The sequence below is a fragment of the Carcharhinus amblyrhynchos genome, chromosome 5, assembly GCF_965287045.1.
Source record: "Carcharhinus amblyrhynchos chromosome 5, sCarAmb.v2.hapA, whole genome shotgun sequence".
NCBI lineage: Eukaryota > Metazoa > Chordata > Chondrichthyes > Carcharhiniformes > Carcharhinidae > Carcharhinus > Carcharhinus amblyrhynchos.
Genome location: NC_137328.1, coordinates 85139929 through 85164767, shown reverse-complemented (window position 1 = coordinate 85164767; position 24839 = coordinate 85139929). Strand labels below are relative to the sequence as shown.

The following is a 24839-nucleotide window of genomic DNA, read 5'->3' as shown; positions in this document are numbered from 1 at the left end:
TAGGAAGAATGGTAGGAAGGACTATTACTTACGTGGCGAAAAACTGCAGCAGGCGACGGTGCAGAGGGACCTCGGGGTCCTTGTGCATGAGTCGCAAAAACCCAGCTTGCAGGTGCAGCAGGTGGTCAGGAAGGCGAATGGGATGCTGGCCTTCATAGCGAGGGGGATTGAATATAAAAGTAGGGAGGTCTTGCTGCAGCTGTATAGGGCATTGGTGAGGCCGCAGCTGGAGTACTGTGTGCAGTTTTGGGCGCCGCACCTGCGCAAGGATATTTTGGCCCTGGAGGGAGTGCAGAGGAGGTTTACTAGGCTGATACCGGAGTTGAGGGGATTGAGCTATGAGGAGAGGCTGAATAAACTAGGCTTGTACTCGTTAGAGTTTAGAAGAATGAGGGGAGATCTCATTGAGACGTATAAGATGATGAATGGGATGGATAGGATAGAGGTGGAGAGACTCTTCCCGCTCAAAAAAGACAGTAGGACTAGGGGGCACAGCCTCAAGATAAAGGGGAGGCGGTTTAGAACGGAGTTGAGGAGGAACTTCTTCACTCAAAGGGTGGTGAATCTCTGGAATTCTCTGCCCGTTGAAGTGGTGGAGGCTGCCTCGCTAAATATTTTTAAGAAGCGGGTTGATGGGTTCTTGATAAGAGAGGGGATTAAGGGTTATGGGGAGAGGGCGGGAAAGTGGAACTGAGCCACGACAGATCAGCCATGATCTTATTGAATGGCGGGGCAGGCTCGAAGGGCTAGATGGCCTACTCCTGCTCCTATTTCTTATGTTCTTATGAATTGAAGGTATTTATCTGGATCACTGTATGGCTAGTTAGTGCATGCAATATTCATTTTATCTTCAATAGTTCATCTTGGCTTATTATGGTTCTTGAGGCTCAAAAAACACAGGATATATTCCTACAATCAACAGAATTATACTTCATACATGTGAAATCAAATGCACACAAGAATTAAATATTACAAGGAGTGGGTTGTGAAACTTAATAGGGCTCCTCTTGTCCTTATCTTCCACCTCAACAACCTCTTCATTCAACTGGTCATCCACCACCATTCCAGCATGATGCCACCATAAAACACATCTTCCCTTCCCCACTCCTTTCAACATTCCAAAGTAACAGTTCATCTGCAAAATACTGGTACATACCTCAATCACCCTAATACCCTGTACCTTTCGCATGGTACCTCTTTATGCAAGTAAGATTCCAAACACTCCTTTAAGGTGAAGAACAATTTATTTGTACTTCTTTCAATTTAGCAAGCTGGATTCAATGTTTTCATTGCAGTCTGTTCTATATTGGGGACACCAAAAGCAGGTTGTGTGACTGCTTTGTGAACATCTCCATAACCATGACCTGAACTTCCGGTGATTCCCATTTTAATTCTCCAATTTGCTCTAATGCTGATCTCTCTATCCTTGGCCCACTGCAGTGTTCCAATGAAGTTCAATGCAACTATGAGGAGCAACATATCATAAGACATAGGACATAGGAGCAGAATTAGGCCACTCGGCCCATTGAGTTTGCTTTGCCCATCAATCAAGGCTGATACATTTCTCATTTCCAGTCTCCAGCTTTTTCCCCATAACCCTTATCCCCTTATTAATCAAGAACCTATCTATCTCTGTCTTAAAGACACTCAATGACCTGGCCTTCACAGCCTTCTGTGGCAAAGAGTTCCACAGATTCACCATTCTCTGGCTGAAGAAATTCCCCCTCATCTCTGTTTTAAAGGATCATCTGTTTAGCCTGAGGTTCTGCCCTCTGGCTCTAGTTTTTCCTACTAGTGGAAACATCCTCTCCACTTCCACTCTATCCAGGCCTTGCAGTATCCTGTAAGTTTCAATAAGATCCCCCCCCATCCTTCTAAACTCCAACGAGTACAGACCCAGAGTCCTCAACTGTTCCTCATGGGACAAGCTCTTCATTCCAGGGATCATTCTTGTGAACCACCTCTGGACCCTTCCCAAGGCCAGCACATATTTCCTTAGATACGAGGCTCAAAACTGCTCACAATACTCTAATGGAGTCTGACCAGAACCTGATACAGCCTCAGAAGTCCATCCGTCCTCTTGTATTCTAGCCCCCTTCACATGAATGCTAACATTGCATTTGCCTTCCTAACTGAAGACTGAACCTGCACGTTAACCTTAATCATCTTTTGGTAAGGCATTTTGCAACCTTTAGGACTCAAAAGTTCAACAATTTCTGACAATAATCTCTGCCATCATTTTGTTAAATTTTCTTTGCATGTTCCACATTAATCTTATTTCACTCTTGTGTTTGCTTTTGGATGGGAATATTCATCATACTGCCATTCATACCTCATCTAGACACATCTTTTGCTTCTTTACTTGTCCCTTTATTATTCTCTTTGACTCTGAACCACTAATGCTTTTGCCACTTCATGTATCTTGCCTTTCGCCCAATCAGAGACCTTCTGTCTAGTTTTTTTCCACCTTTCTACAATTCACCAATAACTTGGCACAGTTCTGATGAAATATAGATGAGCGGTATTCTTTCAGGGAAGGCATTCCTAGAAGAAAGTGGCAGTGAGTTAAACAGATCCTCTGACGATGGGTCATCTGGACTCAAAACGTTAGCTCTGTTCTCTCCCCACAAGTACTGTCAGACCTGCTGAGGTTTTCCAGTATTTTCAGTTTCTGCTTCAGGTTCCAGCATCCATAGTATTTTGCTTTTATCTGATGAAAGATAATTATTATTTGCTCTTTTTTTCATAAATATTGCCTGATCTGCTGAATTTTTTCAGTATTTATATCAGATTTCTGCCATATTTTGTTTTTGCCTTATTCCTGAATCAAATGAGACACAATAAAGAGGTTGAGAGCTCCTCCTACTCATTACAGAGATAAATCTGTATTTGGTACAATACCCAACCACAATTATATTGCCCACCACTTGGGGGAAAGAAAAATTGATGTCATCAAGGAATCAGGGGAAGAAGCAAAGGTCTGGAACCCGAGCAGGGTTTCCCTTTGGTTCTCAGATGCTGGCCTTGAGGTCTGGAGGCTGTGCAGAGAGAGGAGGGAGGTTCTCTTTTCAGAGGGTGGAAGGAGAAGGCAACTTAGCCAAACAAAGCTAGCGTGGCTGGAGGTGGTTAAAACAGTCAGCAGGAAAGTGTGGTCCATAGAAACCACGTCCAATGCCATTAAAGATTCAATGACTTCTTTGTTTTAGCAAGGTGAGTGCAACACCAGGCCTCTGGATTTTTAGCATCCAGCAGACATTCCAGTCAAGGAACCCGAGAGCAAACGCAGCTCCTAAACATGGGAACAGTATGTGCCCAGAGTAACTATGATCCCTCAGTAAAGCTCAGAACACAAACATTTTGAAGACCTGCTAGCATTGATCCATGCAGCTTTAATGAATATGAGCAATGGTCGAAAGGCTAGCTGTGCTTTATTTCTCTTGGTTTTGTCTGTGCAGGAGTAAAGGATATATGATTCTAGGGTGGGATCTGACTGAAAAGAATGAAAGGCTTGCACTTTTATCATGCTTTTCACAAATGCCTGACATCGCAATGCACTTACCAATGAAGGACTTCTTAAGTGCAGTCAATGTGATGTAGGAAACATGGCAGCCTGACTGCATATAGCAAACTCCATAAATATGAAGAGATGAGCCAGTCAGTGGTGCTATTTTTAGTGCCCATCCACCTCTGTCCCACAGACTCAATGGGCCGAATGGCATCTTTTTATACTGTTGGGATTCTATGGATTCTATGCTGCGAAAAGCACAATTTCAGTCTGGGCTGGGTACCTTATAGGCAAAAAGGGAGCTGGCAGATGCAACCAGGGTCTCATCAATCCTAGTAATCCATTGGAGAACAGAGGACACTTTGCATGCTCTTTTACACACTCTAAACTACAGCCAAGCTGGCAGCAGCCTGAGTTTGCATGATAGAAAGCTGACTTCAGTCTGTGCACCCACTGCAGCATTTCCATGCTGGAAAGAATGGGCTCCAAGATATGTGCACAATCCTGTGCTAAGTTAGTGCTAGGTGCCTTCACGATTGTTAACACTGAGTGAAGTTCTCACAAAGTACCATGAGGGATTGGGAAGGTGGACAATACTCCTGTTCCTCCTAACCTATCAAGGAAAGTAAAAACAAAGTTATGGAAACCAAACCTCTTAATGTCTCTTCTGGTCTCTGCTTCTTTTACTGCCAGCAACACTTAGGCCACCAGTTAAAATAGCAAGTGGGGACAACTGAATTCAACAATGAATAAATAAAATTACAGCACAGGAACAGGTCCTTCGGCCAGCCAAGCCTGCAAAAACGATGCTGCCCATCTGAACTAAAACCCGCTACCCTTCCGGGGACCATATCTCTCTATTCCTGTACTTGTCAAGAAGCCCCTTAAAAGTGACTATCATATCTGCTTCCACTACCAATCCCAGCAGCGAGTTCCAGGAATGCACCATCCGAAGTGTAAAAAACTTGCCTTGTACATCTCCTTTAAATCATACCTCTTGCACTTTAAACCTATGCCCCCTCGTAATTGACTCTTCAACACGGGAAAAAGCTTCTGGCTATCCACTCTGTCCATGCTCCGTGTAAACTTCCATCAACTCCTCAACCTCCATTGTTCCAGTGAGAACAAATCAAGTTTCTCCAACCTCTTCTCATTGTTAATGCCTCCATAGCAGCAACACCCTGGTAAATCTTTTTGGTAACCTCTCCAAAGCCTCCATATCCTTCTGGTAATGTGGCCACCACAATTGAACACTATATTCCAAGTGCAGCCTCACCAAGTGCAGCAACAACATGACTTGCCAATATTTAAACTCAATGCCCCGGCCAGTGAAGGCAAACATGCCGTTTGTCTTCTTGATCCCTTCTCTACCTGTACTACCACTTTCAGTGACCTGTGAACCTGAACGTCCAGATCTCTCTACTTATCAATACTCTTAAGGGTTCTGCAATTTACCGTATATTTCCCATCTGTCTTAGACGTGCTAAAATGTATTACCTCAAATTTGTCCAAATTAATCTCCATCTGCCATCTCTCCGCCCAAGTCTCCAACCCATCTAAATCCTGCTGTATCCTCTGATGGTTCTCATCGTTATCTGCAATTCCACCAATATTTGTGTCGCTCACAAAGTTACTAATCAAACCAGTTACATTTTCCCCCAAATCATTTATATATATTACAAACAGCAAAGATCCCAGCACTGATTGCTGCGGAATGCCACTAGTCACAGCCCTCCTTCCACTGCTACCTTCTGTCTTCTAGGACCAAGATGTGGAGATGCCGACTTTGGACAGGGTTAAGCACAGTAAGAACTCGCACAACAGCAGGTTAAAGCCCAACAGGTTTATATGGTAAAACAAGCCACAAGCTTTTGGAGTGCTGCTCCTCCATCAGGTGATGAAGGAGCCTTCATCTTACTGTTCTATGACCAATCCAGTTCTCTATCCATCTTGCCAGCTCACCTCTGATCCTGTGTGATTTCACCTCTGTGCCAATCTGCCATGAGAGACCTTGTCAAAGGCCTTACTGAAATCCATGCAGACAACATCCACTGCCCTAACCTCATCAATCATCTTTGTCACTTTGTCAAAAAACTCGAGCAAGTTCTTCAGACACGACCTCTGCTTCACAAAACCATATTGCCTCTTGCTAATACATTAACTTATTTCCAAGTGGGACCAAATCCTGTCTCGAAGAGTCCTCTCCAATAATTCCCCTGCCACTGACATAAGGCTCACCAGCCCGTAGTTACCTGAATTATCCTTGTGACCCTTGTAAACAAAGGAACAACACTGGCTATTCTCCAATCCTCTGGAACCATTGGCTCTTGTAGCCAGTGAGGATACAAAGATTTCTCTCAAAGCCCCAGCAATTTCCTCCCTTGCCTCTCTCAGTATTCTGGGGTACATCCCATCAGGCCCTGGGGACTAGTCTACTTTAATGTTTTTCAAAAATCCCAACACCTCCTCCTTTTTCATCTCAATATGACTCAAACAATCTACACACCCTTCCCCAGACTCATCATCCAACAAGTCCTTCTCTCTGGTGAATACTGACGCAAGGTACTCATTTAATACCATTTCCTCTGACTCCATGCACTGATTCCCTCCTGTCCTTGGTCATCTCCATATTGGAAGATGCAAGTTCCAGTTGGGTGCTGTTGCTGTTTCCTCAGAAGAGCAGGTCATAACAGAACACTGCAGAAAGGGAGCAAAACATTGGTGATTAAATCTTCCAACTAATTTAAACCTGTCCACCAGCTGGGCAGATTTAAAAGCACTCCTTAAGAAACTACATTTGGTGGAAATTTGAAACATCATAAAATATTTTCTTGAAGATTAAATGTCACATTTCGACAAACCAGAACAAATTCATGAAAATTATTATCTGTCTTCATCAAAAATTAATGATTAATGAGTAATGTACAAAAAAATTTGTGCCATACAGTGGTCCTCATAATTATAAAAACTGTCACTTACAAAGCTTCCACCTTAAATTATTTGAGACCACAACGTTAGAATAGCATGCACCTTCATTTTTATGATAAAAACAATATCAACTGCAGATGCTTGCTCTAGGTTTACAACAAAGGTTCATCATCTTAGATACTTCCAATTAATATGGCTTTAGAAGCAGTTTGATTATAATTATAGCAATACAATTACATTATACATAGTCAATGACTGTTAATTCAGAACAAACAAAACACCCAAAGTCTGATGCAACAAATACTTTTTAACAGTTTGGTTCCTGATTTTAATTTTATTGTTACTTTTTATGGAGTGACGCTAACATTAACCACATCAGAAGGGGTATGACTGGCTACTCAAAGGCACTTTATTTATCTCCCATACAGAACAAAAAGCAAAATATCCTTGACAATAAAGTATGATTAATTTTGATCTCACAGATAAATATCTTGACAGGACCAAAAGATGTAAAAAATTTAATGTGATCTAAAATAATACCAATTGCCTTTTAAGTGAACACTTCTGCATTCTAATTCAAAGAATGAAGATGTTATAAATATTATGGTAAGGATGACAGCACAGTTTTATTTTTTAAACTTTTCTCCTTTAGCTTGCAATGATTTTAGTTTAGTGATTGCGGTAAAAAATTACCTTTATGAAGAACAGGCAGAAATAAATGAAATATAACGCTACTGCGTATTTATATAGCATCTTTAACATAGGAAAATATCCCGAAGTGCAGTTCTGTTATCAAACAAAATCTAATAGCCACAGAACAAGATATTAGGTCAGATGACTAAATGCTTGGTCAAAGGGTTTTAAACAATGTTTTGAAGAAGGAAAGGAAATAAGAGAGGCAGAGTGTTTTTGAGACGGAATTTAAGCATTTTGGGCCTTGGCAGCTGGAAGGAAAACTTCCATTAACGGAACAGTTAAAATTGGGGATGTTTAAGTGGCCAGAATTGGGCAAGTGGGTAATATTTCAGATTCGTAGGATTGAGGGAGATTACATAGATAGTGAGGGACAACACCACAGGGGAATTTGAGAACAAGGATAAGAATTTTACAATCAAGGTGTTTTATCGGGAGTCAATGTAAATCAACAAGCATTACACAACCGAACTATAAGATGCATGATCAGTTACTCAGTTATACAGTGGACAGAAGGATGTGCACAGTGTGTACTCCTATATTTGTCCTCTTCTGTCACATTGGAGTTGGAAGAGTAATCTGACAGTGCTGCCAATGGTATAGAACAAGCAGAATCTCCCACATTCTATTACATTCTCACTAACATTTGCAAACATTAGCTAAGCGAGTCACAATGAGCATGAGTGGGGACCTGCAGGCTGGATGGCCACAGGGATGCCATCAATTAATCCCTGTACAATGGGAAATGCAATGGTGCAGTGAAATCAAATGCCTATGTCATGCTTCTGTCATGGAAAAGGAGATTAAAACTGTTGGCAAAGCAAACAATGCATCAGTCAGCTCCTGGACACATTTATGAGAAACACATTGGTTGAACCTGCAGATGATCCCTTTGTCAGCAGAAGGAGGCAGATACATAATATTTAGGAAAGTGGTCAATAGTGAGTGAGTTTCATTTCCATGTTACAAGTTAGCTGCAAGACTCAACAACTACCTCCCTGCGGTCTTTACCAGCTATTTGTGTTAGGTCCTACTGTTTTTGCTGGTAGTACGATGACAGATCCAAGTGTCATATCTCAGGCTGAAAGAACAATACACGAAGTCGCAGATTTAACTGCAAGAATAATATCATTTAATCTGCCATGCTAGCTATCTCCCTAACACGAGCTATCTGACCTTTAGTCATACCCCATGTCAGATGACCTCATCTCCTGTGTGGAGTGTACTTTACAGTAGCTTATCTGAATACCATATAGTAGCTAATGCTCAAGTCCTCAAACACACGATCAACTACCATCAAGACTTCCCTTCATTATTCGACCAACAGCACATCCATGATTTTTTAGACTCAATTCTTTACTAAACATACTGCAAAAAAATTTGCAAACAACTCGACAAATCATTATTTTTCTAACTCAATGAATAAATGAATTTCTCCAATTACAAATGTCAGGTATGTTCAGTGCAACACCATCCAATATAATTTCATTTTATTGCTCAGTATATCACCTTTCAGAACTATTTCTCACCCACTATTTAACTGTGGTATCTTTGGTGATACTCATCACTATACTATTCAATGCTCTTCAATAATCCGATCCAAGCGCTTTCTCATATACTTGCAAATATCAGAAAGGGTGGTGGGATTCTCCGGCTTTGTTTGTTCCCAAACCAAGGATCCTGCCTGAGGTCAATGGATCTTTCCGTGGTCTGCACCTTCACCCGCTATGACTCCTGTGGTGGGCAGGATGGGAGAATTCCCCCCAGGGACTTCAACATCAAACATAATCAGAACACAGACAAAGCATGTGCCTATCAGTGATGTTGTGTCAAGATTCTCCATTTTTCAATTTAAAATTACATGGCATTAAATCACAAATTATTTCTTTTTAATTGATTTCCGTTTCATGTTCTGTACTAAGTCACACAAAATCTTCATATTGTTTGTTAGTCTCTTCTTATGCCATGGTCCACCTTTTGTTTCTGAAACTCTGGTTATCACATATGGATGAGAGAGTTCCATTGGCCCCACTGGAGCCAATACTTTTTCCTCGAAATAGCCATCTGTCTGCCTGTTATCAGCATTTCTGGTTTGCCTTTTTGAATTGTTGAATATCAACTTCACCTCAGCCCCTACAATTGGTTCACATGCTACTGTCTTTGTCACCATGATTTTTTTTGACATATGAAGAACTTCTGACGACTGCACAGTCCCTTTTTGACGATCTCAGTGTACAGCCTGGGGTAAAATGATGGATCTATCTTACTTGGATTCGTCCATCTCAACAGTACTTCCATCACTTGACATCACATCACAGTCTAGCCCCTCTTCTGCGGTCTGCATAGAACTTCATAGCACCCTTTATCTCATCATCATGATCTCAAGCCTACTAGTCAACACTGATGTCCTTCAGCTTGGTGCCTATTTAGCATCCGAATACCAGTTCAGCCAGGCTCTTTCCAAAGTCAGGTGTGTGAAGTTGTTTTACACATGGCCACATTGATAGCAAGGCCTGCTTCCAAATTTTTCCCTCAGTCTGACCAATCCTCAGCCATTGCTTTAAACATTGATTTTATTGTTCCACTTCCATGTTTGTTTGTGACCATTTAGTGGTCACATTGTAACGGTGAATGTCTGTGACTTGCAAGTAACTGCAAGGGTCTGAGAAATGAATTGTGACCCACTGTTTGAATACAAGAATGATGGTCGACCCTATCTTGCAAATATTTAAGTAAATCACTGCAGACCTGTTTTCTCTGCTGTTGTAGACTTCATTGCACCATACTCATAGTATTGGCTATAGTGATCAATCACCACTGGCATGAACTCTCCTGATGTAAGTGAGCTTAAGACGTCAATTGCCACATCCTCCCATGGTCCAGCCATAACAGTGTGCAGCATACTGCATACTGCAGGATTTTCAGCTGGCAAGTTGACATCAGTGACTTGTTTTGACAAACTGCTCCACATTTTTCTCCATCCCTGGCCACCATACTTTGGTTCATAAGTTTTGCTTAGTAGTAACCATTTCTAAGTAACCCTCATGAGCCAGTATCACTGATCAGGCCTAAGCTTTAGTAGCATTACAAATCTGCTGCCTCTAAGAACATATTTCCCAATTATGCACAATTCATTTTATATCTTGAGATGTATGCCACGAATGAGCAATTTTCCCAGTTTTCAGCTTGAATTCTCTTTCTAATGTCATTCAGTTTTGGATTTTTGTAACTCTGTTACAACCTCTCTGAGTGTAGCATGAACTGCCACAAACCACCTGAGCAATTCAATTTAAGCTTGTTAAATGGGCAATTAGTAACAAATCTCCAAGGGTAATGCAATTTTGATAGCATTGAACAGGCCACACTCTGTTAAAACCTCAGTTACGCACAGAGGACGCAGCTGAACAGCAGGAGATCAGAGCAACATAAAAATCTGATGCAAGCTGACTGTTTAATGGAGTAAACTGCAAACCTGAGGGCTTCTGTGGGTAGAGGCTTGCCATTGCAAAAGCAACTTCTGGGGAGAATGCTCTCACATACAGTGCTTGGGAATCAGAGATGGCTGCCGCTCTCCTAAGGTTTTTTGAGTCGCAGAGTAATAATGATATGGAGGAGGCCATTTGGCCTGCCATGCTCATGCACCTGAAACCCTAGGTACCCCTATCCCTGCACAGTCTTTGGAACTGTGGAATTAAGTCAACATGCATTTCACAGTCACTTCTGTCAAATTGTATCACCTCACACTTTTCTGTATTAAATTTATCTGCCACTTGTCTATTAATTCTGCCAGCCTATCTATATTCTATTGCAGCCATTTTGTATAATCCTCACTTTGGTATAATTCGCAAATTTTGAAACACATACATAAATATCAATAAAAGTATTGGTCCTACCACAGGCTCTTGACACCGTACCACCTCCAGACTGAAAAACAACTATTTACCACCACTTGCTATTATCTGTTAAGTCTTTTTTAAAAATCAAGCAGACAATGACCCTTCTAGTCCATTAACTTCAATTTTGGTCACCAGCCTTTTATGTGGTACTTAAGCTACTTCTCTCTGCCCTTTTTGAAGCTTTTGCCTCAACAGCACCCTGACATTCCAGCTGTTTTGAAGTGTGTTGGCATGCTGATTGACCATCCCTAGCCACTTTTCCTGACAGAATGGTGATCTTGGAGGTAGCATACTAATTGGTCATCCTCTTGAAAACTGCCCCAGAAAATGAGCTGCTCTGATGGTCAGATTACAGACCCAACTATAGAAAACATTCTATGGTTGGAAAATTCAACCTTTGATTTTAATTTCAGAAATAGCAGTAGAACACCAAAGAAGGGCCCAAAGCACTGCAGTGAAGTAGAACAAAAAGGTGCATGACTTCACTGTACAATCAGACTCATCTAGCAGATATGTTTGTAAGGACAGGAAAACTGCGAGGTTGTTACATTATGTTGGATCACCTGCTTTTGTGTGGAAAAAACTATGTTTGTTGTGAGGTGCTGGACCATTTAAGAATTAGTTTCTAAACAGCTGCTTGGCAAGTCGAATTTGATTTGCCAAGGCACTGCCCTGCAGAAAGCAACGGTTAACTAGGCTCTCCATACTTTTCTGAAAGGAAGAAAAGATGCAAGACTTGCACATATTCCTTTTGTTTGCAGAGAATAGATTTCTGCTTATGAATGTATGCCACTTATAGTAAGAAACAAGCATAAGAACATAAGAACATAAAAAATAGGAGCAGGAGTAGGCCATCTAACCCTTCGAGCCTGCCCCGCCATTCAATAAGATCATGGCTGATCTGAAGTGGCTCAGTTCCACTTTCCCGCTTTCTCCGCATAACCCTTAATTCCCCTGTCTATCAGAAACCTATCTACCCATGACTTAAATATATTCAGCGAGGTAGCCTCCTCCACTTCAATAGGCAGAGAATTCCAGAGATTCGCCATCCTTTGAGTCAAGAAGTTCCTCCTCAACTCCGATCTAAATTGCCCCCCCTTATCTCGAGGCTGTGCCCTCTAGTCCTGCTATCCTTTCTAATCTCTCTACCTCTACCCTATCTATTTCCTTCATTATCTTATATGTCTCGATAAGATCCCCCTTCCGCCTTCTAAACTCCAACGAGTACAGACCATGTTACATGTTTGACTAAGAACAAAGAACAAAGAAAATTACAACACAGGAACAGGCCCTTTGGCCCTCCAAGCCTGCACTGACCATGCTGCCTGACTTAACTAAAACCCCCTACCCTTCTGGGGACCATATCCCTTTATTCCCATCCTATTCATGTACTTGTCAAGATGCCCCTTAAAAGTCACTACCGTATCCGCTTCCACTACCTTCCCACAACGAGTTCCAGGCACCCACTACTCTCTGTATAAAAAATCTGATTATCATAATAAGAACATAAGAAATAGGAGCAGGAGTAGGCCATCTAGCCCTTCGAGCCTGCCCTGCCATTCAATAAGATCATGGCTGATCTGTCGTGGCTCAGTTCCACTTTCCCGCCCTCTCCCCATAACCCTTAATCCCCTTGCCTATCAAAAACCTATCAACCCGCGTCTTAAATATATTTAGCGAGGCAGCCTCCACCACTTCAACGGGCAGAGAATTCCACAGATTCACCACCCTTTGAGTGAAGAAGTTCCTCCTCAACTCCGTCCTAAACTGCCCCCCCTTTATCTTGAAGCTGTGCCCTCTAGTCCTACTGTCCTTTCTGAGCAGGAAGAGCCTCTCCACCTCTATCCTATCCATCCCTTTCATCATCTTATATGTCTCAATGAGATCTCCCCTCATTCTTCTAAACTCTAACGAGTACAAGCCTAGTTTATTCAGCCTCTCCTCATAGTTCAACCCCCTCAACTCCGGTATCAGCCTAGTAAACCTCCTCTGCACTCCCTCCAAGGCCAAAATATCCTTGCGTAAGTGCGGCGACCAAAACTGCACACAGTACTCCAGCTGCGGCCTCACCAGTGCCCTGTACAGTTGCAGCAAGACCTCCCTACTTTTAGATTCAATCCCCCTCACTATGAAGGCCAGCATCCCATTTGCCTTCCTGACCACCTGCTGCACCTGCAGGCTGGGTTTTTGTGACTCACGCACAAGGACCCCCCAGTCCTTCTGCACCGTTACATGCTGCAGTTTTTCGCCATGTAAGTAATAGTCCTTCCTACCATTATTCCTACCAAAGTGGACAACTTCACACTTGCCAACATTAAATTCCATTTGCCAGATCCTGGCCCATTCGCCCAGCCTATCTAGATCCTTCTGCAGACTTTCCACACCCTCCGCACAATTTGCCGTTCCACCAATCTTGGTGTCATCAGCAAATTTCGACACCATACACTCGGTTCCCTCCTCCAGATCATCTATATAAATGGTAAATAGCTGAGGCCCCAGCACTGATCCCTGGGGCACTCCACTAGTCACCTACCGCCAATCCGAATAGCACCCATTGACCCCCACTCTCTGCCTCCTATTTACATAGAACATAACAGCGCAGAACAGGCCCTTCGGCCCATGATGTTGCGCCGACCAGTTACAAAACAATGACCCACTAACCTAAACCAATCCCTTTTCGTCCATAAACCTATCCACGGATCTCTTAAATGCCCCCAAACTAGGCGCATTTACAACTGCAGCAGGCAGGGCATTCCAATCCCTCACCACCCTCTGGGTAAAGAACCTACCCCTGACATCCGTCCTATAACTACCCCCCCTTAATTTAAAGCCATGCCCCCTCGTGCTAGATTTCTCCATCAGAGGAAAAAGGCTATCACTATCCACCCTATCTAAACCTCTAATCATCTTATATGTTTCAATAAGATCCCCTCTTAGCCGCCTTCTTTCCAGCGAAAACAACCCCAAATCCCTCAGCCTCTCCTCATAAGACCTCCCCTCCATACCAGGCAACATCCTGGTAAACCTCCTCTGCACCCTCTCCAAAGCCTCCACATCCTTCCTGTAATGTGGGGACCAGAACTGCACACAGTACTCCAAGTGTGGCCACACCAGAGTTGTGTACAGTTGCAACGTAACGCTGCGACTCCTAAATTCAATCCCCCTACCAATCAACGCCAAGACACCGTATGCCTTCTTAACAACCTTATCTACTTGATTCCCAACTTTCAGGGATCTATGTACACATACACCTAGATCCCTCTGCTCATCCACACTATTCAAAGTCCTCCCGTTAGCCCTATACTCGACACATCTGTTATTCCTACCAAAGTGAATTACCTCACACTTCTCCGCATTAAACTCCATCCGCCACCCCTCGGCCCAGCTCTGCAACCTGTCTAAGTCTTCCTGCAAACTATGACACCCTTCCTCACTATCTACCACACTTCCGACTTTGGTGTCATCAGCAAATTTACTAATCCACCCAACTATACCCTCATCCAGATCATTAATAAAAATTACAAACAGCAGTGGCCCCAAAACAGATCCCTGAGGCACACCACTCGTAACCGAACTCCATGATGAATATTTACCATCAACCACCACCCTCTGTCTCCTATCCGCTAGCCAATTCCTGATCCAATTCCCTAGATCACCCCCAATCCCATACATCTGCATTTTCTGTAGAAGCCAATTTGACAGCCAATCCCCTATCCACGCTAACACTCTACCCCCAACTCCATGCCCCCTAACCTTCTGTAATAACCTCTTGTGTGGCACCTTATCAAACGCCTTCTGAAAATCAAGAAACACCACATCCACCGGCTCTCCTCTATCCACCGCCCTAGACACATCCGCATAGAGCTCCAATAAATTAGTCAGACACGACTTCCCCTTAACGAAACCGTGCTGCGTCTGCTCTATCAAACAATTCTCCTCAAGATGCCTCGCTATTTTCTCCTTGATCACGGATTCTAACATTTTACCTACAACAGACGTTAAACTAACCGGCCTATAATTCCCTGCCTTTTGCCTGCCACCCTTCTTAAACAACGGCATAACATTGGCCTTTTCCAATCTTCTGGCACTTCCCCAGAATCCAGCGAGGTTTGGAAAATAATCATCAAGGCATCCACTATCACCTCCGCCATTTCTTTCAGAACCCTTGGATGCATTCCATCCGGTCCTGGGGACTTGTCCACAATCAGTCCCTCCAGTCTGTTGAGCACTGCCTCTCTAGTAACAATAATGTCATTCAGGCCCTCCACTCCTACCATCTTTCCATCGCTAACACCCGGCAAACTATTCACGTCCTCCTCTGTGAAGACCGAAACAAAAAAGTTACTCAAGGCCTCAGCCATTTCCCCATCCCCTACCACTAAGTCCCCCCTCTCATCCTCTAAGGGTCCAACGTTCACCCTAATCAGCCTCTTCCTTTTTATATATTTATAAAAACTCTTACTATCCTTTTTTATATTTAGCGCTAGCCCAGCTTCATAGTTTATCCTATCCTCCTCATTGTTAGTATAGCAATTAGCATACTCAGGGCTGTTCAGCAAGAGCTGCCCAATTGTGGAATCACATCTACTATTAGACATCCTATTTTGGGTTTTACAAGTGTGGGCTGTGAGTAGGGTCTGTACTCTGCCTATTACAAACAGCCAGGGAACAATTTATTTGATTCGATTAGCCAATCATTGATACGTACTGCTTAAGTGCCTGGCTTTGCACCAGCATTGAATTTTATACATTATGTTGCTCAGTTGTGTAGTAGGCAAAATATCTTTTTGGATTGACAGCAGCATTCTATTGGTGAAAAATACTGCTTGCATTGCCACTGCATAGTAGCAGCATGAAACAACTTGCTTTATCCTCTATTCAAGTTTTCATGATGCACAGATTATAGACCATACTTAACCAGCTTGTGCTTGCAAAACCCAAAACTACTGTTAGGCATGATTCTGCAATTGGACAGCATTTCCTGAATAATCTTGTGTGTGCTATTCACTACATACAACAATTTAAGACAATATTTTAAGCTCGTACCATGTCTCATTTACTCTTGCTGGAAGTGGCATTAACTCACATGCAGGGATCCATTGTCTGCAAACAAAAGGAATACGTTGAAACCTTATATCCTTCTGAATTAAAATTGAAGTTTATTTATTAGTCACAAGTAGCGCTTACATTAACACTAAAATGAAGTTATTGTGAAATTCCCCTAGTCGCCACAGTCCGGTGCCTGTTTGGGTCAATGCACCTAACCAGCATGTCTTTCAGACTGTGGGAGGAAACTGGAGCACCCAGAGGAAACTCACACAGACACGGGAAGAACGTGCAAGCTCCAAATAGACAGTGGCCTAAGCGGGAATCAAACCCGGGTCCCTGGCGCTGTGAAACAGCAGTACTAACCACTGTGCTACCATGTCACCCCAGTTATCTGTAAGAATGGACAGCCAATAGTTTCCCGTTGCTTTCTCCACGGCATTGCCTTGACCAGTCGACCTGCCAACTAACTAGCACTCTACATCCCTTGTCACCTGTGGTATAAATGGCTGTGATTGTTTGAAATTTGGTATCCTTGCATTTGTCCTGATGTGAGCAAACCATAAATCTTTGGCAACATGTCTCTCTTTTCAGCAATCTCTAACTAGGTTCCTCTAAGAATTAATTTCTGGTAAAGCATCTGACTCCAAGTAAATGATCATGTGACCAAGTTGTCTAGGTGATGAACAATAGAAAAAAGGTGAACAAAAAGACAATTATAAGGGTAACAGATTGTTAGTATAGCAATTAGCATACTCAGGGCTGTTCAGCAAGAGTTGCCCAATTGTGGAATCACATATACTATTAAACATCCTATTTTGGGTTTTACAAGTGCGGACTGTCTGAGTAGGGTCTGTACTCTGCCTATTATGAACACCAGGGAACAATTTATTTGATTTGATTAGCCAACCACTGATACATGCTGTTTAAGTGCCTGGCTTCGCACCAGCGTTGAATTTTATACATTATGTTGCTCAGTTGTGTAGTAGGCAAAATATCTTTTTGGATTGACAGCAGCATTCTATTGGTGAAAAATACTGCTTGCATTGCCACTGCATGGTAGCAGCATGAAACAACTTGCTTTATCCTCCATTCAAGTTTTCATGATGCACAGATTATAGACCATACTTAACCAGCTTGTGCTTGCAAAACCCAAAACTACTGTTAGGCATGATTCTGCAATTGGATTGTGGGCATGGTTTCAAGCAGGAGTTTCTGGAGTTGAGAACAATCTGGTTGCAGAACAGGGAACATCTCTTTTCAGTAGTGTTCATTGGATATTTTGTGTGTTTTTAAGAGTTTAAAACTTTGTTAATGGAAGGAATCCCAACATGATTTAAAGTATAACTCATTGTGTTCATTGTAGGTTTAATATCTTAAACATACTTGACTATTTAAGATAGTGTGGTCATTAATATTCATGTTCTTTGTGCTATATTGTTTCAGCAAACACTTAGTTTTGGATTCCAAAAAATGAATAAGCACATTACTGTTCTTTATCAAATCATAACAATGATAGAAAACGTCTTCTGAGGTATGAGGAAAGAGGTAGCATTGGCAGGGTGCAATCTCTTTCGCTTCAGGAACAAGCAATAAGTTTGATGGCCTAATGAGGCAGGTAAAAAGAGAACTGTCACAGTCTTCTTTCTCTCTAGGGCACATTGATTACCCTCAGGTCTCTAACTCTTCAACTTGAAACTTGTGTGGCCTTCTCTTGTCACAAAGTTTACTTGCATGCTTATTTCTTAAAAATGCAGTAAATCCGTTAACATGTCAGCCTTCACCTAATGCATGCAATCTTGTTTCGGGAAAACTAGCTCATAATGCCAGTGAAAGTCAGGTGACTCAAAGCAGCACTACAGATATAAAAGAGCTAATCCTGTACAAGAAGCAGGCAATCAAGCTCCTGGGGAGACACTCAGCTCTCACTGTGGGAGATGGCGAGACAAATGAGTCTGTGAAATGAACTGGTGTAAATCTTGAAACTTACCAGCTGCAGCACTTTAAACCATCAAACTAGCAGAAAACGCTGACCTTTCACTTTCCTCAATTTTTCTGGATGATATTCTCAACTTCTTACTTAGTACAGTATGTACTGTAGCTTTAGTACTAAAGTTGAGCGTGATGAAAGATCATGATGATGACAATGAAATGATGATGGCGATGATCAGTGATGATGAGGATGATAATAATGACGAGCAGAGTTGGATCTGGATCTTGCACCTTTGCCTCAGGCTCCTCAATATGATACCCTCCGCTGTGCGACTCACTTTTTCAATTTCATTCAGCAGCATGGATATATTCACGCACAGGAATGTAGGCAGTTAGTGAGTTGGTAAGACTGTGATTCACAGAACTCCAGCAAGCAGCAGAAGTGGGGAGTATTTGAAGACACAACCAATGTCCAGTGGAGATGCAGATGCATTGCCCCTGGCTGCAGGATTAGTTGATTAAGATCTTACGAACTGCCTGAAAGGAAAGATGTTTGAGGAATATAAATCAGTGTGCAAACACTGAAGTTGTTCTTCAGGATTTGTAGCGAATGGGGGGGTATGACTCCCAAGTCTGTAGTCCCCATGCAAGATACGATTATGACAGCATTTATTACATTGCAGGTACCAGTGGAAAATGTGGCACTTAAACTGTTGTCTGTAACTGCCCCAAGTCAAAAGTGGCCAGGACAAGTTGTTGCCTCCTCATCAGCGAAATCACAGACTGCAGCTGGAATCATGAGGAAAATATTAAAAACACACTGAAATGTCGTTGACTTTGTGACATGTGCTGGTAATTGGTTGGGAGGTAGGACACAGAGCAGCGACAGAGGGAATGCTCTACGATTGCAAAGATATGAAAAGTGGTGTTCTCCAGGGATCCTTACAGGAGCTTCAGATTTCCACTAAATGTAGGCTAATGAGTTGGATGAAAGAATAGAGAATTGTGTACCCAAATTTGCAGCAAATACTAAGTTAGAAGGCACAGCAAATTTGTAGATGGGAATGGTGTTACAAAGTAATAAAGGTAAAGTCGCTATAGTCCTAGATGACCATAGGCTGCTCTGCCCTTTATGTGGGACAGCTGACCAGCGGTGATTTAACCTGAGGATCACCACACCCCAGACAAGGGACATGGTTGAGAAGGCAGGCCTTCATGAATAAGCTCAACCAGTAGGGAGATTGAACCCACATTGTTGGTGTTGCACTGCATCACTATCCAGCTGTTTGGCCAACCGAGCTAAACCAATGCGTATCGTCAGAATAGAAAAGATCATCTGAACTCTCAATTCCATTTTGTTTTTAAATGCCAATTTTAGAATTGTGCTCCATAGTCCATTTTGTGTGAGCTTGACAGTGCCCAAAACTCAAATGCAAGTTCCCAGATCAATGCAGTCTGACCACAGGCTTTACTCACCTGCTGTATCACTTTCTGACACTCTTATTTCAATCACTGAGATGTATGGATCAGTACTTCATTTGCTTTTGATTACTCTTTGTACCTGTGGATCAACTATTAATGTTCCTTGTACATGTACACTCAAATCCCTGCGCTACTGCACAGTTTTTACTTTCTCATCATTGAGAAAATATTCCTACATTAGAGTCACAATACTGAAACAGAGTCAGAACTGAGAGTAAAGAGGAAGACTTCCTTGAAAATGTGCAATTGGAGCCATTGTCTTTTTGTTTGCTTTAACAAGAGACTGCCAGAGTCATTGGCTTCACAATACATTTGAGCTTTAACAGAGGGGTATGTAGGTTTTTTTTAAGCAGATCTGGTGCAGTTTCCTTAACAGCTGGTGTATTAGGCCACCACCTTTGTCCTCTCTGACATGGTCCACTTGACCAGTTCTGCGGCAGCAGCAAGAAAACAGCGGCCTGGATTTCCCGGGAGCTTGCTTTATTCATTTGTAGGCCATTGGCATCAGCAGCTGTCCAGCATTTATTGCCCATCCTAGATGCACTTGGAAGGCAGTTGGGAGTCAACCACATTGTTGTGCTCTGGAGTCACATGTAGACCAGACCAGGTAAGGATCCAAATTTCCCTCCCTAGAGGGCATTAGTCAATCAGACTGGTTTTTCTGATCATCGACAATGGTTTCATGGTCATCAGTGGACTCTTAATTCCAGGTATTTTTTTATTGAATTCAACTTCCACCACCTGCCATGGCAGGATTTGAACCAATGTCATTAGCTGTGTTTGGGATTAGTAGCCTAGTGATAATATCACAAGGCCATCACCTCCATCAGCTGATGGTGTGCGTTTGTTGTAATGGCCAGGCAGGAAGCCTCGTCTGCGATGCGTTCAAGGATGTCACTGATGAACCAGTTCATGATTCTTATGAGCTTGTTCGTCAATGGAGGAGATGCCAGTGTCAGAGTAAACCTGCTTCATTGCTCTGTAATGAAGTAACTCTCCTTCCTGGTTCTCTTCTGTTTCGTGCTGTTCTTAGGTGCTAGCTTCTTGATGATATTCCTGGGTCCCTTCTTGCCAGCTGCTGCTCCTTACTTATCCTCCACCATGATTAAAGATTGCCTTCAGAATACAAAATAATGGAAAATGCAGGCAACAGTTAAGGAAGCACAGCTGCTGCATATCTGTTAGATTATCAATGATAGCCTCTGATGTGCTTTCTTCAGTTGGCATGGATAACCGGTTTAAGGGCATCCAGTCACTGTTGAAGTGTAACTTGAGCTTGATCAGCGTAAAGATCAGAGATTGCAGGAGTGCCTTTGGTAAGGCAGCACATTTCATGAATGCATCCAAACCTCTTCCAGCCTCTTTGGGGAAGAAATGTTAAGCATCAGGTCTGACATCTTAGCGAACTCAGCCTCAAGGCCAGTAGCACAGACACTGCTCAAAGACATGACAATGGCTTTCTGTTTGAGACTGAGAGGTCTAGTCTATTTGCTCAGCATTTGTTAATCTGTGATATATATCAGTCTACAGGGAGAAGGAGGATTGAATAATGGAGCCTGTGCTCAATGCTACCTTTTTATGGCAGTGATCTGATTGAGGGGAAGAAGAATTCGATGTTGCCTACCATAGCTCTGAAAGGAGGCCCAGCCTGAGGTCCATAGTCCAAGACAGCCCTGCAAGACTCAAAGGGTGAGGAGGTTAGGCCCATCCAATGAATCTGACTTACATGATCAAGGGTTTAACCAAAAAAGACTTTCCTATCTGGAGATGAGCGAAAGACAATGCCTTACATGTTTGTATGTGTCAAGAAATGTGATGAATCATATCTGCCAAATTCTGCAGGACAATTTTCTTCCCCCGTTAATCAAGAGGCTGTCCCCTGCCAGTGCCTTAGAAGGTCACCATCATGCTCAATTATTTTGCCTGTGATCATTCTGAGGATCTATAAGGGACCTTTGTGTCATTTCACAGTCCTCAAGATATAAATGTATCAAGGTGGTGATAGATGTCCTCTACAGTAAGATTCATCATTATGTGGGGTTCACACTTGATGAGGCTAGCCAGGCAGCTAGATTTCTGGGGTTTGTGGCTATTTCATTCTTCCCCAGAATTCAAGGTGCAACCAGTTTCATGAAAGCTCCACAGCAGCAGACCCTGGTGTTCATGAACAGTCCCTGAATATTCAACTGATATGCGATCATCAGAAGCATTACATACTGGGAATCCCATGATTCATACATTCTGCGTCAAGCCCAGGTACCTGAAATATTCAAAGGATCTTTGCGATTACCAGGATGACTGTCTGGGGACAAGGCATACCCACTCAAATGATGGCTCATGATACATGTGCGTTGCCCTCAGAGTGTCTGTGAGGAGATACAATACAGCGCATAGGCTGACACAACCCAACATGGAACAGACCAGTGGCATCCTGAAGATGTGCTTCCAATGCATGGACCACTCAGGCTGGGCTCTTCAGTACTCTCCATAGAAGGTTTCCTGCATAATTGTAGTCTGTTGTGCCCTTTACAATCTGGTGTTCCAAAAGGGGGGTTCCTTGCCAGGCAGAGACATGGAGGTGGCTGAGAACCTCTCGGACAAAGAACAGCAGAAAGTGCAGGAACCTGAAGGAGAAAATGAAGATCAACATCCAGGCGAGGGTGCCATTGAAGAAGCGCAATGTGGAAAGGATGCCTGTACCACACTGACAAGATTGGAGGAAGAGTAAGGTGTATGCAATGGGTTATGGTCACATTCTGTCGGTCCCCAGGGAGCAGTGGTGGCTGGGTCTTGACAGATTTTTAATAGAGAAGAGAGTCAAGGTTATGAGAGGAAGGACAGAAAAGGGGAGGTGAGACCACAACCACATGCATGATCTTAATGAATGACAGAGCAGGCCTGAAGAGCTCAAAGGACTATGCTTGCTCCAAAGTCCTAAGTTCTTAAAGTACCAAGTCCCATATTGAGAAATAAAGAGTCTCAATGGTGAGAAATGCTGCTGTATGGTGGATGGTCACAAACTCATGCACAGACCCCATAATAAGGGAAATCTCTTCCCCACTAATCTTTCGAGGTATGGGTAAGACAGAATGTTAGACAGCAATAGGTGATGAGGTGATAATGAAAGAAAGAATAAAAGTGAAAATGCAGGGAGCCCGCCACATGTCAAGAAGGAAGGTGCAAATAGTAGGAATGATTTCTGAAGATCCATGTGTTTGTACAGTAATAAAGCAGGAAAAATACAAGTAGAGTTCTGACATTAAAAGGGAAGACTAGTGGGTTTTGTTGGAGCACATAAGGTCAGCCCAGGAAATGTGTCCTAACAGGTGACACAGAGGACAAGTCCACGGCCCTAAACACGGTGATTGAACTCTTGAAGAATACTGTCACAGGTGCGGTCAAAACAGACAAAACCCCTGAGGGTTCAAGGGAAAGATATTCCCATATCTCTCTAGTGAAGCAAGGAAGTCCATTCAAAAATATAGGGGATATTCAATTATCAATGCTGAATAAAGATATGACCTTCCCACCAGAGAACCCAATGAATATGGAAGTTCTAGTCACAGGTATTGAAGGTGGTACATCAGATGAATGATCAAAAATGTAAGTTGCAGTAGAAATTGTCCCTAGTCTGACTGTGGCTGGGATAGATTTTCTATGGGGTACTGATTTGGTAGGGTTTTGACCGATAGCCTCCTCAGCAGTACTACCAAGCCTAATTAAGTCTGGGAGATTATTATTCTCTGAATGCACAGTAACCAGGTCCATGGATAAGCAAGGTCCACTAGAGTGAGCTGAGCCAGTACTTTGATGGATGACCCAGAGATCTAACTGGCTGAAACTTTTCTGGTGGATTTAGATGAGGAAGTGTTCAGCAGATCTTCCTTGTTTAAGGCTCAGCAGGCAGCCTCCAAATTCATAGGAATTGCAGAAACCATCTGTTTTAAGGCAAAGGCAGACGAGGTTCCTGAATGCTATTAGCTAAAAAATGGAATAGTAATGAGGAAATGAAGATCTTCTTGGCAATCTGCACAGGAAGTATAGACAATGGCAATCGTCATTCCTCCCAGCTATCATAGGGAAATCTGAAGAAATGCCCATGACATCCCAATGGCTGGGAATCTGGTTATCTGAAATATCCAGGCTCAAATGAACTAGCAATTATATTGGCCTCACCTCCATAAAGGTGAGGACCTGCCATACCTATTAGATTGTTGGGAAATCACAACCTGCAATCAAGCCCATCCACTATTAACTCTTCGTGCTTTTGATGAACCCCTTAGCAGAGTTCTGATAGATTGTGTGGGACCTTTACCTAGGAATTGGATGAGCTTAAATAACTTTTAATCATCATGGACATGGCCACCCGATCCCCTGAGCCAATATCCGTAAAGACGTGGTTCAGAGGCATTCCCTTAATAGAGTGCCTAAAGAGATTCAACTGGATTAAAATTCATATTTTATGTCCCTTGTATTTCCGAAGGTAATGCATGACCTTGGCATTGAGTTAAATTCCTTGGCATACCATCAAGGCTGTGGGACAGTATCACAAAATTCTGCAACACATGACCAGGGCCTACTGCTGTGAGTGCTACTATGATTGGGACAAGGAGTTAGGTTTCCTATTGTTTACCACTAGAGATTCAGCTAATGAATCCACTGGCTTCAGTCGGTTCAAGCCAGTCCATGAGCATGAGGTAAGAGACTGCAGTAATCTGATCAAAGAAAAGTTCCTGTATTAAAGGGAGGAAACCACTATTGAATTATGTGTCAGCTTTCCACAAGTGACTCACTAAAACATGTGCTATGGTTAAGGAGTGCCTTAAAGCCTCCCAGCAGACCACAAAAGACAGACAGACTGACAGACAGACAGATAAAGTTCAGACATTCAAATCAGGGAATCAGGGCCTGGTGCTGTTCTCATTACCTGGCAGATCTCTGAAAGCTAGTTTTAGTGACACATACTGTGTGAAGAAAATGATCAGTGGGATCAATTGCCTGATGAACAAGCAACCAGTGAAAAAAACAACAGCTGTGCCATATAAAGATGTTAAGAAAATATAATTGGAAACAAGACAAACCAGTGAACCTATGTCAGGTAGCGAGGACAGATGAGAATGCAAATCACAGTGAGGAGCAGTTAATGGAACAAGTGGACATGGAAATTTCCCAGATTTAACCCCTTACTGTGAAGCAAGCTAACACAGAGTCCAAGTACTTGGGACATTAGACTCATGACTTGATTGTTTAAATATCGAGTCAAGGAATGGCATAATAAAACTGCAAAGAGAGTTCGGAAAGTGTGTAGGGGTAAGCCAGGTTGCACTTCCTTGTCTTCCTTGATACGAATGTAGAGA

At 42.7% G+C, this 24839-nt stretch overlaps 1 protein-coding gene across 5 annotated transcripts in view; it reads right to left on the bottom strand.

Moving 5' to 3' along the window:
• arb2a (ARB2 cotranscriptional regulator A) overlaps positions 1 to 24839 on the bottom strand; it is a 529674-nt gene that overhangs the window by 120447 nt on the left and 384388 nt on the right. The window contains exon 11 of one of the 5 annotated variants that reach the window (XM_080189124.1): positions 16068 to 16125. The exons of the other annotated variants lie outside the window; for them this stretch is intronic. Coding sequence (XP_080045250.1) covers positions 16100 to 16125 — 26 coding nt within the window. The 3' untranslated portion in view covers positions 16068 to 16099. Of the gene's footprint in view, positions 1 to 16067; positions 16126 to 24839 lie in introns of those variants that run through there. 5 annotated transcript variants of the gene reach the window in all.